This window comes from Papilio machaon, chromosome 1, assembly GCF_912999745.1.
Source record: "Papilio machaon chromosome 1, ilPapMach1.1, whole genome shotgun sequence".
NCBI lineage: Eukaryota > Metazoa > Arthropoda > Insecta > Lepidoptera > Papilionidae > Papilio > Papilio machaon.
Window position 1 is genome coordinate 4,483,469 of NC_059986.1, and position 18,993 is coordinate 4,502,461.

Sequence of the window (18,993 nt, forward strand, 5' to 3'; positions counted from 1 at the left end):
TAAAATAATAAATAAAACTACTACAACAATTATAGGAAGGTATCAATATATAATGGCGAACATCAATGAGGATCTCTCAATAAAATTTCATAACGATACCTTGAAGCGGTCAGCGCCGCCGACACGCAACTCTTCCACGACGCAAGAATAATAATTGCCAAGGAAAACATCGGATCTACTTTATGCCCGAGATTTTCAATAATGAATTGTATATTGTTATCAATGTTTTTTCCATATTTAGGTTTCCGTTCTACGTAATATTAGAACTTCGGTATTTAACTGAATGTATAGTTTTAGTAAAAAATGTATTTCAGTTATTTTATTCAAATTTTATTTCCTTATCAGAAATGGATTTATTCAGATTCATTCTACAGATATAAATATAAATAAACCAAACATGTGTATATAGGCCGTTTCAACAAATTTTAATGTAACCTTAACCACCTTTGGTTTAGTAGTTTAATTTGTGAAAATTGCTGTCTTTAAAGTTTATTTTTAACCGTAAGTCAACAAATATTTAAGATATTATTCACGTATCGGTTTAAATTCGAATAGTATGTGTAGGAAAAATATTATTAATAATGACATTAGTTTTATTTAGCGTGTCAATTGTTGCCCAATTGACATGTAGCGGCGTGCAAGGATAGGCGGCTCTGTGAGCACACAGAGGAAAACAGATAATACGAGTATTAGACAGAACGCAGCGACGACTGCATTACTCTGTGTAGCGCTCTTATTATAATTTGTGAAGTGTTTACATTTATTTCAAAATGGTGAGTGAGACTATGCAACTTTTATTAAACTAACCTGTCACCGATTGACTATTTTTAAAAACTAAGTTGAAAAGTATTATATTTCATTTAGATCCTATGTAAATAAACGAACATATATAATTATTTAAAATCTTTTTTTTTTTTGTAGTGAAAGATCTTTTACAAAATTATTTAATGAATTGTAAATTTTGTAACATTTATTAGCAATACAAAACCAAGTACAAAAAACTGAATTATAACATTCTATTTACAAGCCTAGATAATAAAATAACGCGGAACGTATTTTAATTAATATCTAGGAAAAAAAATCATTAAAATCGCTTAAAATCAAATAGTACTTCATGCCTTCACATTATTCCACCTGTACTTTCAGTACACATCTCATGTGTTTTTCGATAGGTAAATAAATCAAAACCATGTCAGTTTTTCTGTTAAACAATACATGTTTACCGCAGAATATCATATTTAGGAAACAAATTTACAAGTTTGACAATTGCTAATAAATCCGAACAATAAACGTATATAAATTTTACACTGAATTTGTTAACACATAGCAAACAGATGCCTTGATTGTATGATAACCATATTGATGGTATAATTCAACATGAAATAAAGTCATGTGAATGCGATTAGAACCCGATTGACAATGTATGATCAATTCCAGCAGTTAACATTTTATGCATACTGTACAGAAACAAGAGTAAACAGTCACTTTTTTGCATTTTATTATTCTTCTTTTTAACATAGTTAGTGTTGCTTTAAAGTCTATTAAAGTTAATTTATTTTTAATTGCCTTCGTTAACAGATAATGTAAAACCGCTTATGGTAATGTTTAAACTGTAATAAAATAAAAGAAGAAAAGTTCTTGCTTAACACAGTGGAAAACAATTCATTTTAATGAAATATGAATGACGACTTTTTCATCGATAAGTATATAACGATTTTAAACTTGTTTTATTTTATTAAAATAATAGCTGTCATAAAATTTTCTTCGCTTCATTCACCGACTATACAAATTAATTTGAATTGGGTTAATTAAATACTATAAATTTATGCGGGTTCATAAGTTATTCTATTTTGAAAGTTATGGGGTTTAACTTAAGTTGCGTTTGAGTTTGTAAATTGTAACATTTAACTTTAGTTTAGGTAAGTTTTTAAATGTTAGCATTTTCTTTCTAATATTATAAATGCGAATGTTTAAATGGATGGATAACGACTGCATGGATCTCGATGGAATTTGGGACAAATGTAGAACATAGTCTGGAAGAACACATAGGTTACTTATTAAGTTTTTTGAATTCCGCGCGGATGGAGTCGAACGAACGAGAACGAAGAAATTTTTATCACCCTTTTGAATACAAAGAAGCTTATGGAAATTAATAGTAATGACTTCATATCTCGAGCATCACTTTAATAACATAAGTATGAGTTTAATTAAGATGTAGTAAGTTGTAAGTTGGCGATGTTGTCATTTTCCTAACAAAATTAAATTAAAATATTGCAAAACATTAAAATATTGCTGGGATTACCAAATCTATTTATTAGTCATAAAATACTTTGATAATTATTTATATTAAAAGAAAAAAATTGAACGGTGAAATTAGCGATTTTTTTTGTTTGCCAAGATGCAAAATAAAAGACACACAGAAATAAAGCGACTATATCCAAACTTGAAAATGGCAAAACATTTGTATTCGTAACACATTGTCTTATTGATCATAATATATATGTAAATACAATCTTGTAGCGTATGACGTAGAATTTTTGAACGATTTAAACAGTCTTTCTCTATGTTGTGTCGCTCTATAAATACGACGTATCAATTTTTATAAGAAATGAATACAATCGCCTCAATTATACATTTCTTGTTATTGATATAGGATGTTTCCATAATTACAGTAGTTAATGGCAATTATAATTATCTTTTAGAGCCATAAATTAAACACAACACTTGCTTAACTGCTTCTTAATTTCTCAAGAACTATCTCAGTGGAGATTTACAAAATTTTACTTTCACAGGGTATATTTTGTTAATAATAAAATAAAGCCTGATAAAGGGAAACATCGTGATGCAACCGGTATACATTTGCGAAGGAATTCAAAGATGTATTTAAAGTCATCCAATCCGTACTAGGCCAACATGGTTGACTAAGCCCTAGGTTATGGTAGGAGCTCATCGCCGGGGACTCGGTGTGGTTTATACGAGCTGACTACATAGCAAATATAATATGTTGGTGATGCAAATTTGTAATCTTTATTGTTAATGAAGAAAAACTTTTTTTTAGTATCTATCATTTGTAAGCATAAACATATTAAACGAGTTTATTGAAATGTTTCCCTTTTTAAATATCAATGTCCATCGTGGTCACGTGCTCGCCGGTCGCGCCGTGAGGTCGCTTCGTTTAACCCACTTCTGTGAGAGCTCCTCGACAATGATTTCATAATTCCATACAAACAATTAGCTAATAGAAACTGTTTCCGACACAGTCTCATCATGACTCACTTATACACTACACAATTAATGTTCAAGTATGTGACAAAAGATAAATAAAAGCATTACAAACTACATGTGTTTTTTTTCTAATAACAAAAAAGCTACAACTTTAATTTTAATAATACAATTTTAATTGTTCAATTTTTTAATAACGTTATGTTTAATCAAAAGAAAACACTGCTTTCAGTTAGTAATTCGTAACAAAATTTATTAGTATCAATTTTTTTTTTCAGTATTTAGAATTAAATTTTTCATTGGTAGTTATTTCTATCCATGATGTTTAATGTTCTGTGCTAATGAAGTTTTCAGTAGTTAGAATTGGCTGAAGAATCGTCTCGATTTATAACATCGTTAGATAAGCAGGCGCAACACACGCGTAGCCGCGGTTAACGTAAACGACCACATAATTGGGACCTCGTGGCTTTGGCTCGTGGCCGGCTCCTCGTGAGCGATCATGTGATTGTGATGAGTCCACTTAAGCGAATAAATACTCAACCGCTGCCCGCAAACCACTACTATCAATATTAAGTTCTGTTTACATTTTTAATTTTAGAATTGATAGCATTCCCAATATAATGACATCTCTAGTTATTTAACTACTTATTGGCTTGGTTACTCTCACTAAAATTAGTAACAATATCTCGTAGAAATAAAATTTGGAATACACACTACTACGCTAGTGGTCTTCGCGTAACTACGATAATAACTGTCATTATCTTAATAACTTCCGTAACTACAGCATCCTTTTAATTAGACATATCTATGATACCAGTTAGTGATGGAAATAAGCAACTAGACGAGACTAAGAGTAGAAGTCTGTATTGTATTTGATTTGTGGAACTTAGAAACTAGAAAAGTAATAAGAATATTAATTAAACGCTGAAGTAAAGTTAGGTTAGGTTTGTTAAAACTTGTTGCGGACGAAAGCGAAAGCGTGCCCGCAGTCCCTCCATTATGCGTTGGAGGAACAGAGGGGTTTAGTGGGTATGCTTCCCATCTGGAAGAGAATCCCACATAACTACCGCGTCTCCCCCGGGGCGCGGAGTACGCATAAAGCATTCTCCTCTGAAAAAAAAAAAGGTTTGGTAAAACTTAAATTCAAATTCTAAGTAGATATGACAATGTAATGATTTTTGACCTTAGTAATACATTCGAACAGGTATTTGTATCTTTTGGCAGTAGTCACAAACAGATTGAGGTTCAATTAATACTATATTATTTATCTAACTGACACTTTTGAGTGTAACATCTATTATAGACCGACAGGGATATCTGCGCTGGTGGGCAGTAGTGGGCATAAGTAAAAATAAATATTATAGCTCACTAGTGCAATCCTTTTATGCCACTTTCTATGTTTAACATATTATATTTTCTGAGAGAATCAACCGATAGCAGCGCCTCTCCCACCATACTAGACATTCGTGTTTGACTATATATCTTCCCAGACATTTAACAGCTTGTGCTAGCGCTTTTGTACGAAGGATTGTGCGACATTTTTATGGAAATACAAAAATATAAATATTAGCCTTAGCAACTATCTCTTTTAAGTAAAAAAACCAGTTAAGTTACATTTTAAATAATAATATTTGGTAATAAGTGAAAATAATATCTAAATTCCTTTCAATAACCAAATACGTTTTAGGGTAGATTTTTATTATAAAAATTATAATTGATAGCCACGTTCAGGTTAATGAGTCCTAAAAAATTGTCAAAATTAGACTGTTGTGACTATATTAAACATAGCATTACTTAACCTAATATTTAACATTTGGGGCTGTTGGAATTATTTAAATTTACAATCTATACAAAAATTAATCTATGACTGTTCTATTGTTTATGATAAAAGATTGTTTATGGTCTAGGGTAAAAACGCCCGACCCCCTGAAATTTTGATTATTCTCACTTCTGACTTTGCTCTGAGCAGTGCTAGGGATCGGACATATACCTCCATAGTGTTTATTATAAAAAGGATATTATATATAATTTTATTTAAATCCTTAACCGTTGTTTTTACTTTTTACCATAACTTCCTATAGGTTATGGGCCCAGTTTACGTTAATTTCATCGAAATATATATATCGGAAATAGCGAGGACATAAACGATAACCATTTATAAAAACGACGCCACCTAGTGTTTAATCACCAAAACTGCCATCACTTGTAGGGGGTGGATCGATAGATGGTAGTGGGGGTTTTGGAAACATTCCTTTTTCAGTGGAGTGTTCTCACCTCAGTCTGTTTTGAGCATTAGCAGTTGACGGTTGCAATTTTCGAAAAATGGATAATTTAAAATCAAAACGGAATATTAAACCTTTCAACGGCGAGAAATACAGCGTGTGGAAGTTCCGAATTCGAGCTTTATTATCTGAGCTGGAGGTAATAAAAGCGATCGACGACGACCCGATAATACGAAGCAGCGATTGGGAGAAAAGTAACCGAATCGCAAAGAGTGTTATAGTGGAATATCTCTCCGACTCCTTCCTTGGATTCGCTAAAGAGGACAGCACTGCACGCGACATCTTAAAGAGGCTAGATGAATTATACGAGCGTAGAAGCATTGCCACCCAGTTGGCTTTACGTAAAAAACTGTTGACGCTTAAATTACAAAGCGATCTACCTCTCGTAAAACATTTTACGAATTTCGACGACCTGATTTCCGAATTACTCGCTGCAGGTGCGAAGTTAGAAGAAACAGATAAAATAGCGCATTTGTTGCTAACATTACCCTCAACCTATGACGGAGTTATTACTGCAATTGAAACCCTTTCTGAAGACAACTTGACATTGGCTTTTGTGAAAACAAGATTATTAGATCATGAGGTCAAACTAAAAGACGAAGCAAGTGATACAAGTGGTAAAGTTCTTCACGTTGATAGTGACGGTGTGTCGAAGAAACGAAAATATTATAATGCACAATATGAGAATAATTTCCAAAATAATAACAACTGGCGAAGTAACAAAACGAAGAAGAATACAAGTTTAAAGTGTTTTCACTGTGGGAGAAAAGGACATAAGAAACAAGATTGTTACTACTTCAAGAAAATGAACCAAAACCAACAACACAGGAAGTCAACAGAGAGAAATAGAACGGTTCAGGCGGTAGAAATAAATCAACCAAACAATGGCGTTTCTGACGAATTCTCTGGTTTCGCCTTCATGACTGGAGAGCATAACAATCAAGAGCAGGATACAGTTAACAAAATAACATTTCTTTTGGACTCCGGCGCATCCGATCACATAATTAACAGGGAAGATTTATTTATTTCTCAAAGTAGCTTACCAACACCTATTAAAATTTCAGTTGCTAAACATGGTGAATATATTTCAGCCACGAAAAAGGGAACAATCCAGGTCACCACTAACTTGGGCGTTCGAGGGACTCTGGACAACGTGCTGTTCTGCCCCGAGGTACCTCACAACCTGCTGTCGGTGTCCAGGATGCAGCAAGCTGGCTACACCGTGGTCTTCGGGCAACATGGTGCTGACATACGAAAGAACGGTAAAACCATTATGCAAGGTAGGCCCGTGAATAATTTATTTATAATTGAATTTTTAACTTCTATAAATAGCCCTGCTTTCCATTTGTGCGGTTTCGATAAAAATAATTATAAACTATGGCATCAACGATTAGGTCATATGAGTAAAAATAAGTTTTTAGAAATCAAAATTAACAATTTGGTTGAAGATATTGAACAGATTAGTTCAGTTGCACCTGATGATCAGTTATGCGAGGCCTGTATAAACGGAAAGCAGAGTCGATTGCCATTTAACCAAGCAAAAGATAAAAGTTACATTAAGCGACCCTTATATAATATTCATTCCGATGTCTGTGGACCTATCACTCCAACCACTGTTGACAACAAAAATTACTTTGTGCTTTTTGTTGACGAGTATACGCATTACTGTGTAACATACTTATTAACTTATAAATCTGACGTGTTTTCTGCTTTTAAAGACTTTGTTGCAAAAAGTGAGGCTAAATTTAACACTAAAGTAGTTAATTTATATTCGGACAACGGTAGAGAATATTTATCTACGGAAATGAAAAACTATTGTGTTGAGAAAGGAATAACTTATCATTTAACAGTTCCTAGAACTCCACAACAAAACGGAGTTTCTGAGCGGATGGTTAGGACCATCACTGAAAAAGCCCGTTCTTTAATAAATGGTGCTCAGTTAGATAAAGTATTTTGGGGTTATGCTGTGCTGACAGCTGTATATTTGATAAATCTAACGCCAACTAAAAGTTTAAAGTCTCCCCAAACACCATATGAGTTGTGGCATAATAAAAAACCACAGATTAAATATTTGAAGGTATTTGGCTCTACAGTTTATGTACACAATAAAACGTGCAAGTCTAAATTTGAAGAAAAATCATGGAAGGGCATTATGTTAGGGTATGAACCAAATGGGTATAAAGTTTGGGACCCGGCTAGTAACAAGTGTGTTGTAGTCAGAGATGTTGTTGTGGACGAGACAAATTTTTTGATATCCAGGCCTCTTTGGAAGCTTGAAGAGAATGTTGAAAATTCTCATGACAAAACTGATGTTACTTTTTCAAAATCAGTGTCAAATAAGTCTCGAAACTCTGATAGGTCAAAATCGGATGTATTGAAATCTGATGACCATATTTGTCCTAGTAAAATTAGAAAAACGAACCATGATACAATATCAATTAAGGATAAGTCTGACAGTGTGTCTGTTAGTGATCCGAATCAAAACACAGTAAACAGTGAGTTGCGGAGGAGTGATAGGCTCAAAGATCGTCCCCCTATTTCTTATCGGCATGATGATGATGATGATTATTTAATGTGTGCACAATCTGTTGTGTGTGAAGTACCTAGTTCATTTGTAGAGATCAGAACACGTAATGATCGATCTCAATGGGAAGGTGCGATTAATGATGAGTTGACGTCTCATGCCATAAACAAGACATGGACTCTTGTACCACGCCCTCAAGGTAAAAACATTGTAGACTGTAAATGGATTTTTACTGTCAAAAACGATGAGTTTGGAAAGCCATCTCGTTATAAGGCGCGATTAGTAGCTAGAGGTTTTAGTCAACAATACCTAACTGATTATGACGAAACATTTGCACCTGTGGCCAGAATTGCTACTTTTAGATTTTTAATGAGTTTTGCCATTCAACATAATTTATTAGTACATCATATGGATGTTAAGACTGCATTTTTAAATGGCCAGTTACAAGAGGAAATATATATGAAAATTCCTGAAGGTGTGCCATGCAATAATAGTAATTTTGTGTGTAAATTAAATAAAGCTTTATACGGCCTTAAACAGGCGGCCAGGTGTTGGTTCGAGACGTTCGAACAATCATTAAAACGGGAGGGATTTCAAAACTCATCGGTCGACAGGTGTCTTTATGTACTAAATAATGGCGACGTAAATAAAAATATTTATGTTGTTCTTTATGTAGATGATTTGGTGATATCGTGTTCGGAAAATGAAAGAATGCAAAATTTTAAAAGATATTTAATGAGTAAATTTAAAATGACTGACTTAAATGATATAAAATTATTTTTGGGAATAAAAATCACTAGATCTGAGGATGAAATATCATTTGATCAAAGTGCTTATATAAATAGAGTATTAGATAAGTTTAATATGCAGGATTGCAAACCTGTAAATACTCCCCTGGAAAGTAAACTGAATTATGAGGCATTAAATTCAGATGTGACATATAACGCTCCATGCCGAAATGTCATAGGATGTTTGATGTACATAATGATATGTACTCGGCCTGATCTAAGTACATGTGTAAATATACTGAGTAGGTATACTAAGTTTAATAACAAAGAGCTCTGGCAGTGCCTCAAACGAGTACTTAGGTATTTAAAAGGCACAATCAATTTAAAATTGTGTTACAAAAGGAGTGAGTATAATCATATCCTCAGTGGTTACGTAGATTCCGATTGGGGTGGTCAGGATACTAGGGATAGAAAAAGTACAACCGGCTATTTATTTAAAGCATTTGACATTTGTACCATAACCTGGAGTACTAGGAAGCAAATGTCAGTGGCAGCTTCCTCTACAGAGGCTGAGTATATGGCACTGTATGAAGCTGTAAGAGAGGCATTATGGTTAAAGTCATTGGCTGTTAGTATGCATATATGTATTGATAAACCTATTGTTATTTTTGAAGATAATAACGGCTGTATAAGTATTGCAAATAATCCGACTAACCATAAGCGGACAAAGCATATTGATATTAAATACCATTTCTCTAGAGAACAAATTGAGAAAAATGTAATAACTTTAAATTACATTCCAACAGGTCGGCAACTCGCAGATGCATTGACAAAGCCGTTACCAGCCGTCGCCTTCCACGAGATGAGGAGGAAAATGGGTTTAGAATAATCTGATACATAAATTGATTGATGATTAATTTGTTTGAATTTTTTTTTTGTTTAGAAATAAAATAGTTATTTTTGTTTGTATAAGAATTTATTGTTTAATTTAACTTATGAATGGTCTGATTAGGTTTTGACTGGGTTTCCCTAATCCTCGCAATAAATGTTGGGCCATAAAAATGTATCCCAGAGAGCACATGGCAGGTATATGATCTGTGTAGGACATTATATTTGTATAACTCGTTCATTAGATGATTAATTTTTGAGGGGGCGTGTTGGAATTATTTAAATTTACAATCTATACAAAAATTAATCTATGACTGTTCTATTGTTTATGATAAAAGATTGTTTATGGTCTAGGGTAAAAACGCCCGACCCCCTGAAATTTTGATTATTCTCACTTCTGACTTTGCTCTGAGCAGTGCTAGGGATCGGACATATACCTCCATAGTGTTTATTATAAAAAGGATATTATATATAATTTTATTTAAATCCTTAACCGTTGTTTTTACTTTTTACCATAACTTCCTATAGGGGCTTTAAGTACTTATATATAATATTTATATTTTAACACTTCAACGAAAATATGAAAAAACGAAATACATAAAAATCCCAAATCAAATTACATAAAAAAATCAGAAGAAAAACAATAACCGACGCGTGTGAAGTCCCGCGCTACAGCTAATGTTTACATATTTTACGATGAGTTTTTCCACTAAAACTCCAATACAAAAACATGTTGCCATCCTTTTCATTCTCTTTGTAAAAACAGGGACAACAATATTTTTTTGTATATGTCGACATGAAAGCGATGGCAGCTTATAACTATATATTTGCTAAGTTATTCGAGGCTACATGACAAAATGTGTGAAGGCGGGGATAATTCAAAGTTGGTTTCAGTGCACTGTCAACTGTCGAACAATGTAAGACGCACATACAAACTTATTGTCAGTGATAGAAAAAACTTAGTGCCCAAGGAAAGCATGCCTTATGCTGGCAATGGTGTAAAATATATAGTTTTTATATTCGGAAATGTTCTTAACAATTCTCATTTAAAAAGTAATTTTCGTAAATTTTAGTTTTTCATAAGTTAAGATAAATTTTTTTTTTAATTTTGTCTCAAAAGTCATGACAAAATACACTTACTGCTATAAATTAATTTACATTAAATAATTCAAATTCAAATGTATATACTTTTTAAGAATATTTATGTGTTTTTCTTTTTGGCCGCAGGTACGAAAAACGAGCATCCGAATGACGGCAATTAAAGAATATCCTTTCGACCTCAGCGATTTGCAAAAGCAAAACGCAGCAGGCGAGCAACGCCGCGCGCCGGAACATAACCCCGAGCTGCCGCGCCCGACCGCAACCGCACCTGTAGCCACAATTGAAACCGCGCCCGTTGAAGGCAAGAGAAAAGTGTCAATCATGGCTGACGAAAAGAGCAAAGACAGAGAAAATCAGCCATCAGACAGGTAATGTAACTTTATAGTTTTTATACATCATTCTTTTTATCTAATAGGTTATATTATCTCATACCAAATTAACTATTACAATATGTTGTCTGGAGATGTTATAATTTTAAAGTAGATAGCTCAACCTTTCTGTTAGAATGTCCCTTAATTTTAATCTTACCCTAGTTACGCAGCGTAATATGGAAACATAAAACACATAAGATATTTATTAAGTTTTTTAATGCCGCGCGAACAGAGTCGCAGGCGATAGGTAGTTTTCTAATAATATGAAAAAATATTACAATTTCTTCCTAGTTACTCATTTTGTTTTTTGTCTATTTAGATGTAATTACTTCGAATATAATATTATAATATAACAATAGATTACATTTTGTAGATATTTTTTCCTGGAAATAGATCTTATAATTCAAAACGTGTATCTGTTAGTCAGGGTCGTTCATCTTAACTTGGCCACTGACGCTGCGTGTCCATTCTACTAAAACTTCCGCTATTGATCAATCCAATAATTTTCCTCATAAATATTGCCACTCCCTGTAAATTAAGTTATTGTAAGTTTTTCTTGCCATAGAAACGTCGAAGTAATTCGCAATTTTATTTGTAAAGATAAAAACAAACTCTATGGGATCTTATTTTTACACCATTAAAAGTTGGGTTATCACAATCATTTTTTAATTAATTATCAATTAACTTCAATTTGATTTCCGAATCAACTAACTACTGTAATATAGGGAGAAACGTTTATTATAGTCCGTTATAATAACTTTAAATATATTAGTACTAGATAAGGGATTTGAATTAATTTTTCAATTCTCAAATAATAAATGTAACCGAAATGTTGGAATAAGTCTTAACGATCATAGATCTGAAAATGCGCCTGAAAGTATTGATTAGCACATTTGCATCAGATAAGCTTTGAATCTTATAATTATATAATGCTCACGCAACTGCGTGTTTTAGCAAATACTTACGTACTTGAAAAATATTTCATGGATACACAGGTAGTGACGGTACAAATATAAAAAATTTAAGAAGTTAATTTACCTGATCTAATTGTTAAGTGGTTAAAAAGCACTTTTAAAATGTCCAAGTACGGCTATGTACTTGCTCAAGTCAGTTCAATATAACATTTTCATAAACTTGTTATCGATGGTATAAGTGCGTGTCATAAATACTTTTACGACCTATACTATAAATATGTCATATTTAATGAAATGTGATAGACTAGAGCGATAAGTTGCTATTTGAGGTTATTAAGTTTATTTTTTACTCATGTAACAAATACTGAAACCACAGTTGTTAATTATATTATTAGTCACGTCTTTAAGCTCTAATTAATCACGTCATAGGTTCTTATGAATTTGCTTATAGTGTCTGCTTCTCTAAAAAATTATAGGAAAAAAAATGGTCATAGTTTCTTTTTCTGCAAAACAGCTTGTCATATTTCTTTTAATAAATTCTATCTATTAGAATATTTTAATATTCTATGTAACAATTTTGTGTTATCTATGTATATAAAAGAAAGTCGTGGTAGTTACACTATTTATAACTCAAGATCGGTCGAACTGATGTAGCTGAAAATTGATGGGCAGGTAGCTTAGAACTAGGAGACGGACATAGGAACTTTTTTATCTTGTGTGCATTTTTTTTATTCAGCGCGGACGGAGTCGCAGGTAAAAGCTAGTTTATTATAAATAAAAATTCTCTACAAGTTTTGACATTACGAGTGATTCATGTCATTGTTTTTAAATGAAGTAAAACGAAAACATTAAGCGAAACTAACTTGCCTTTTCTTATTTAAAATACTTAAACAACAATGTACTGTTTGATTTAAGTGATATAGTAGATGTTTTGGGAAAAGCGTCACAATTTAAGTATTTGTGCTGCAAAGTATCCGTAGCTAATCCGGACTAAAGTAAAAATTACCTGCTGCACTTACATGAAATTAAAAAAAAATCTTTCCTCGGTACATATCCACAGTAGACATCGTGCTTGTTAGTTATTTACATTTTAAATCCTATCTAATGTTACCGAATAGGGAGTATCGGATCAATTCCTGAAATATATTTCTGGAAAATCGAACAAAGGAAAAGAACTATAACATGAAAATAACCGGGTTAAAAGTGGTCATTGGATAAAAATCGTATCAATTATGTTATTACAATTTTTTACCAGTAAAGTTTTGTTAAGAGCAATCGTTACTTTGTTATATTTAACATGGTTTTATAGTTTTCTTGTGATCCATTCGGCGTATAAACATTCCGTTCATTATCGATACGCATCATGTGACTCTACTTTGTGAAAGCTGGCTGTCTGTAAATTAATTAACAAATGCACAAGTTCACCTATACAATCTGTTTGCCGTCTTAAAGTAGAACATAAAAGTATTTAATCTAACTATTCTTTCTTCTATCTATCTAATTATTCTTTATCTTCTTATCTTGCTCTGATTTTTTCTGGAATTATCACATAATTTAGTTTAAATATATAATAGTTATACATAAGTTTAAACCCATAATTTTATTTACTTAAAATCTCCTCGCCGATTTTTAAATTTTAAAAACATTAAAAGTAAGAATAATGATAAGCTTTATGTTATATGTATAAAAGTATTCACTTAATACATATATAGTTTCGCTACTTGATTTAACGAATCGCTATTATGTTGATCTCAGAGACAAACCTATAAATAATGAACCTCTGAACTGGGTTAAGCTGTAATGGTATACTGTATAGTAATCGTATTTGAACGTACCAATATAATACTCAATTACCTATATATAACAATACTTTCCCCACAAATCGTAAGTAGATTGGTGCAACAAGTGTATACAAATATACCAGTACAAGCATCACGTGCTACAACTGTTCATTGTTTCATACGTATTATTCTATTATATTGTTTTGTTATAATACGTTTTTGCCTCATAAATATTTTTAACAATGTGACAACAGAGGTTGGCAGTTTAAATCTTTTCAAAGTCACTATTAAATAATGAAATAGGTATATTTATGAGATAGGATAATTATAATATCATCTCAGTCAAATAAAGTTATGTTGATCTCGAAAACAGCAATATTTTATTAAGTTTTAACTCCAAGGTTATGTTTGTAAACAAACAAGCGTTACTTAAATTACGAGTACTTGAGTATGCGACCATTTAGCAATGATCTATTTCTGTTTTTTATAAGAATATATGTAAATTATTAAGCATGAATATGTAACTTTTATTGTAATATATAATACTTTAATTATATTTTGATTTTTTTTTTTGTCATAATGTTAATATTTGTTTTTTGATAATATTTTAAACGCACTTGCGATAAGTGCACAAATATATTTCTTCTATAATTATTTTCATATTGTTTAAAACATGTTTTTAAAATATTTACTAATCCTTTTGTTTGAAACCGTACTCCGTAAATAAAATTCTAAGCGCCTTTCAAATGATATCTGCAATTTAGCGTTAATATTAGATTGCTGTATTGCTTTTAAAATATACAATGGGAAACCCTAAACGTAAATATCACTCACTTCATAACATTAACAAAGGAGTATTTATATTAAAAAAATGATATACTTACCCATTTATGAATTTCGCATTGATACTTTCAGTTACGCCCCTAAAACAACCGATAAGTGCGAAAGTGCCTAGACTATACTAGTACTTATGCTAAAAACTTTTACGTACTTAGTGTTTATCCACCTATTTTTTTAATACTTGCATAAGTATAGTATTCCTATACGTAGAAAAGATAAAAGCACATTTTTTTCTATTTTAAACTATGATGGTGGTGTGTTATTTTTAATTCGAAGGGGACACAAAATGGAATCAAATCGATATTCATTTAGTTATTTATTTATTAAAAGTCGTCTAAAATTAATTAATATAGTGAATGACCCATGTTTTATACTGCATTTCGTAAATCCCAGGCCTTATACCTGCGTCAAGATAGTATTTAAGTATAGTTTAACAAATCACAATAAGGTGAGATAAATATGAATTTATGTAGTTTATACACATATACAACAAAAAACTTTATATTAACTTATGTCGCTCAATATATCACATAAATCATAATTGATTTCGTCATTTTGTAAAATTGAAATAAAAAGGTGCAAAAATAAACGTACGTAACGTACGTACGTAAAAAATGTGTATGTATATTAATATAAATACATATAGCAATGTATACAAACTTAAGTTTCAATAAACATAAGAAATTGCATTTTAAAAACCGTCTGTAAATATTATTTTTCGGAATATTATCGAACTATCTTAAAAAAAATTATCATTGTAATATTTGATTTTAGTACAGTTTTTACACCTACAAATAGAATTAAAATTCTATGTCCCGTAACTTTGTCGTATCAATAATGAAAATATCGATGGTTTATACTATTTAAGCTTGGATTGATTATACTATAGCCAGTGACGTCAATTGGTGAATTTTAAGATAACTGTACGGTGATACGATCATCACGTTTTTAACATCTTTGTTAGACGGCAACTAGTTAAGCAACATCTCAATGATTTTTTGTAGTTATTTTGTTGATGAAATGACTTAATGCTTGTTTTGAAAGAAAGTAAGAAACACGAATAATATTTAACAGACTTTTTATATTAATGTTTTAATGTCTCTGCTCACCTTTTAATTTTGGGAAAATGGACACAATGTTGCAAATTACAATTTTTTTCATCTACAGCTATAACTGCGAAGAAAATTTAAGAAAAATAATAATTCAGTGCCTCAATACGTAGACTGTTTCAAGCGTCTTTTGTTCAGGTTATTAGATATGGTTCGTGCCTAATGCGCATTCTTCATTGCGACGCAGGGATTCTAGCTTATGAAACAATGCATGATTTTTATTATTTTAAGAAATAATCGAACATTATAGATTCCAGTTTACAGCACACTTTACCTAGTTTTTTTGTTACAAAAAAAACTTGATTCGAGGTAGTAATGTTTGAGTAATAATTTAAATGTCAACATGTGGTGATAATATTGTCGATTGTTGCTAGTCGCGAGAAAGGGATACGATCAGGCGGCGCGAATAGTGCGGTCGGGGCGGGCGATGTTGCCGATGTCACTGGAAGATGTTTTAAAAACAAACTATAAACAGGCGAGCGCTGTGCGTATGGTGGACGTCGGTGCTCACTCAGTAGCACTGAACAACCGCGACATCGCGGCAGCAACCCTATCCGATGTTTGAGACTTCGCTACGACCGAGGGCTCTGTAGTTAAGCAATTTTTTGCGCGACGGCCAATGACCGGTCCACGGGCCCGCGGTGCTAAGCGGCGCTTGGCGGCGGAGGCAGTCACGTGCCCGGGGTGAGGCGCGGCGGGCGACTCCACTCGCGGCTCGCAGCCGAACCTTCTCTTATAAGATGCACACTCGCCGCGTCATAGGTGTGAAGCGTGCACGGCCGAGCGGCATGCCCCGAGCGCACTCCGATACGCTCGCATGTCGATATTTACTTTTAATTTAATTACATTCGCATAGTGCCATGTAGGATGTCTCACAGTAGCCTCAGCTGTCACTATGACAGCTATCTCCCCTCGGACTCGTCCCTCGAGACAGACGCACTTAACCGACATTGGTGAGTTACTTTTCAAATTTACTTAACTAGACAAAAAAATATATACTTATTTTTTATTACAAAATAAATTGCAAGAAAGCAATAGAAAATACTTGATGATATATCATTATGTTAATAATATGTCAAATTTTGAATTATGTACTTGAAATATATAATAACAAAATTTACCATATTTTCTAAAAAAAAAAAAAAAAAAAGCTACAAAATATGTAATTGATTGCATTGTGACAAATATTGTCACATTTTATTTATTAACAACTGGCGAACATAGTGCCAAGTGTTAATTACATATTTAATAGTCCGATATAATAGACAATATAAAAAACTTAGTTTTTCCTTTATAACATTGACTCGCATTTTATTCATTCGAAAATGCATTAAATAAATTTGACTGCATTCAATAATAAGCGGTACGAAATCCTGTTTTAAGTCGATTTCAAACTCTTAACATGTGCACTGATGAAAACAATATACAACAATAGTTCAAACCAGATGCTGCTTGTTTAAATAGTACATTTGTTATTACAAATATGCACCGTATTGAAATAAAACACACCTATTCAACCCACATGCAACCTCTGCCGTCATGGGCTCATGTCGGCGACGGCGGGGAACAAACGCGTGGCCACATCACAATCATACCCTCCAGTCATTTAAACTGATCACTAGACTCTGCGTATAAATAATGACCCAGTACGCCGCGAAGTTTTCCGTCCGTTAAAACCTTTTGCCACGCACTTACTTTCAATTCAAGTTAACCCATAACTTTAAGGTTAAATCGTCGGGCTGACTTTGTAACATTCAATTCAACGATTTAATCTATATATATAAAAGAAAGTCGTGTTAGTTACACTATTTATAACTCAAGATCGGTCGAACTGATTTGACTGAAAATTGGTGGGCAGGTAGCTTAGAACCAGGAAACGGACATAGGATAATTTTTACCCCGTTTTCTATTTTTTATTCCGCGCGGACGGAGTCGCGGGTAAAAGCTAGTTGTAGATAAAGTAGTAAAATACGTACTACATATGTACATATATTAAAACTTAATATTATTGTTTTATAACTATGTGTTTTTCTAAATTTAAAACAATAGTTGCTGAATGCGTTAGCCATTATAAAACCTTTGGTTTCAGCAAAAAAACAACGCTTTATTTTCAGTACTATTTACTCCATGTCCTGCGTAAGCTTAAATGCATATAAAACTTGTTTAGAACCTACGGAAATGAACTTGCTCTACAAAAAAGTTAGTTGCCTTCATAGTCACATGACACATTCATTTATGGGCAAAGCAGACTAACCTTAACCTAATACAGGGTTAGAAAACACGAGGCGACTATAAGTCAATAAGATACCCTTGAATTTTAAAATGAGTTGATTCAATTTATTTCGTACTTACGTTTGAAAAGTCAATATAATTGTCGAGTCAATATACTTATTAGTAATTATTTCGTTCATAAGTTGTTCGTAACTTGGCTTGACGACTACTTTTAACGCCCTTTAGTTTTAATTGACCATTCGATTCCAATGGCCTTATAACAGTTTTAAGTGCTCGGAGGAACATTGCTCAACAATACAGTTTTGATAGCAAAATGTTTAATTTCCATTGCTAATGTTATTTGTTATAGCATTAATTATTTATTGCCTCCAGGAATGGCCGGGTGTCAGCGCAAGCGGAAGGGCCATCGCGCCGCAAGAGCAATCTACACAATGCCATGGCGGCCGAAATGGACTCCTCATGGGGTAGGATTACAATATTTTTCAACATGATTCATTTAAGTTACGAAATTTGAAGAGGCCATTATTGCCGACTCAAGTTCTAGGTATCAACATCGAGGGACCGAGCGGCAATTTATTTTGTATATTTGTATTTTAAACAATCTCTTACCCAGTGAAATTTGTTACCGTGCAGAAGCTATGAGTTCACCATTTATCATGCTTATTCGAATCTGCTCGGTTAACACCTTAGCTGCGGCAAGTAAAATCTTAAACCTTCGTCTGGTGCGGCGGCGGGCCAAAGTGTGCCCCCAATGATTTTTCCGCCAGTGCGTGGCAGGCCTTTCTCGACCCACCAGCATAAGGTTAGATTAAATCGCTATAACTTTGCGAAAACATAATATAGGTGTGTACTTTTTGGACTGTTAGAATAACCTTGAACCCACCTTCTTTAGAGTTGATTCGCCCCGGGATCTGCCAAACAGGAAATGAGAAATGAACCAGGGAAAGTGGCGGGTCGATATCGACCAGCACCGCACTAGAAAGTATTTTTAGTAGTGATGG

The 18,993-nt window shown here is 32.9% G+C and overlaps 1 protein-coding gene across 4 annotated transcripts in view; it reads left to right on the forward strand.

The window, feature by feature from the left end:
* LOC106710672 (sodium/hydrogen exchanger 9B2) overlaps nt 1-18,993 on the forward strand; it is a 37,905-nt gene that overhangs the window by 8,320 nt on the left and 10,592 nt on the right. For 2 of the 4 annotated variants that reach the window (XM_045679561.1, XM_045679563.1), the window contains exons 2-3: nt 10,872-11,113; nt 18,365-18,456. In XM_045679561.1, the coding sequence (XP_045535517.1) occupies nt 10,872-11,113; nt 18,365-18,456 (334 nt within the window). Of the gene's footprint in view, nt 1-690; nt 774-10,871; nt 11,114-16,443; nt 16,714-18,364; nt 18,457-18,993 lie in introns of those variants that run through there. The other 2 variants (XM_045679567.1, XM_045679571.1) reach the window with 2 other exon arrangements.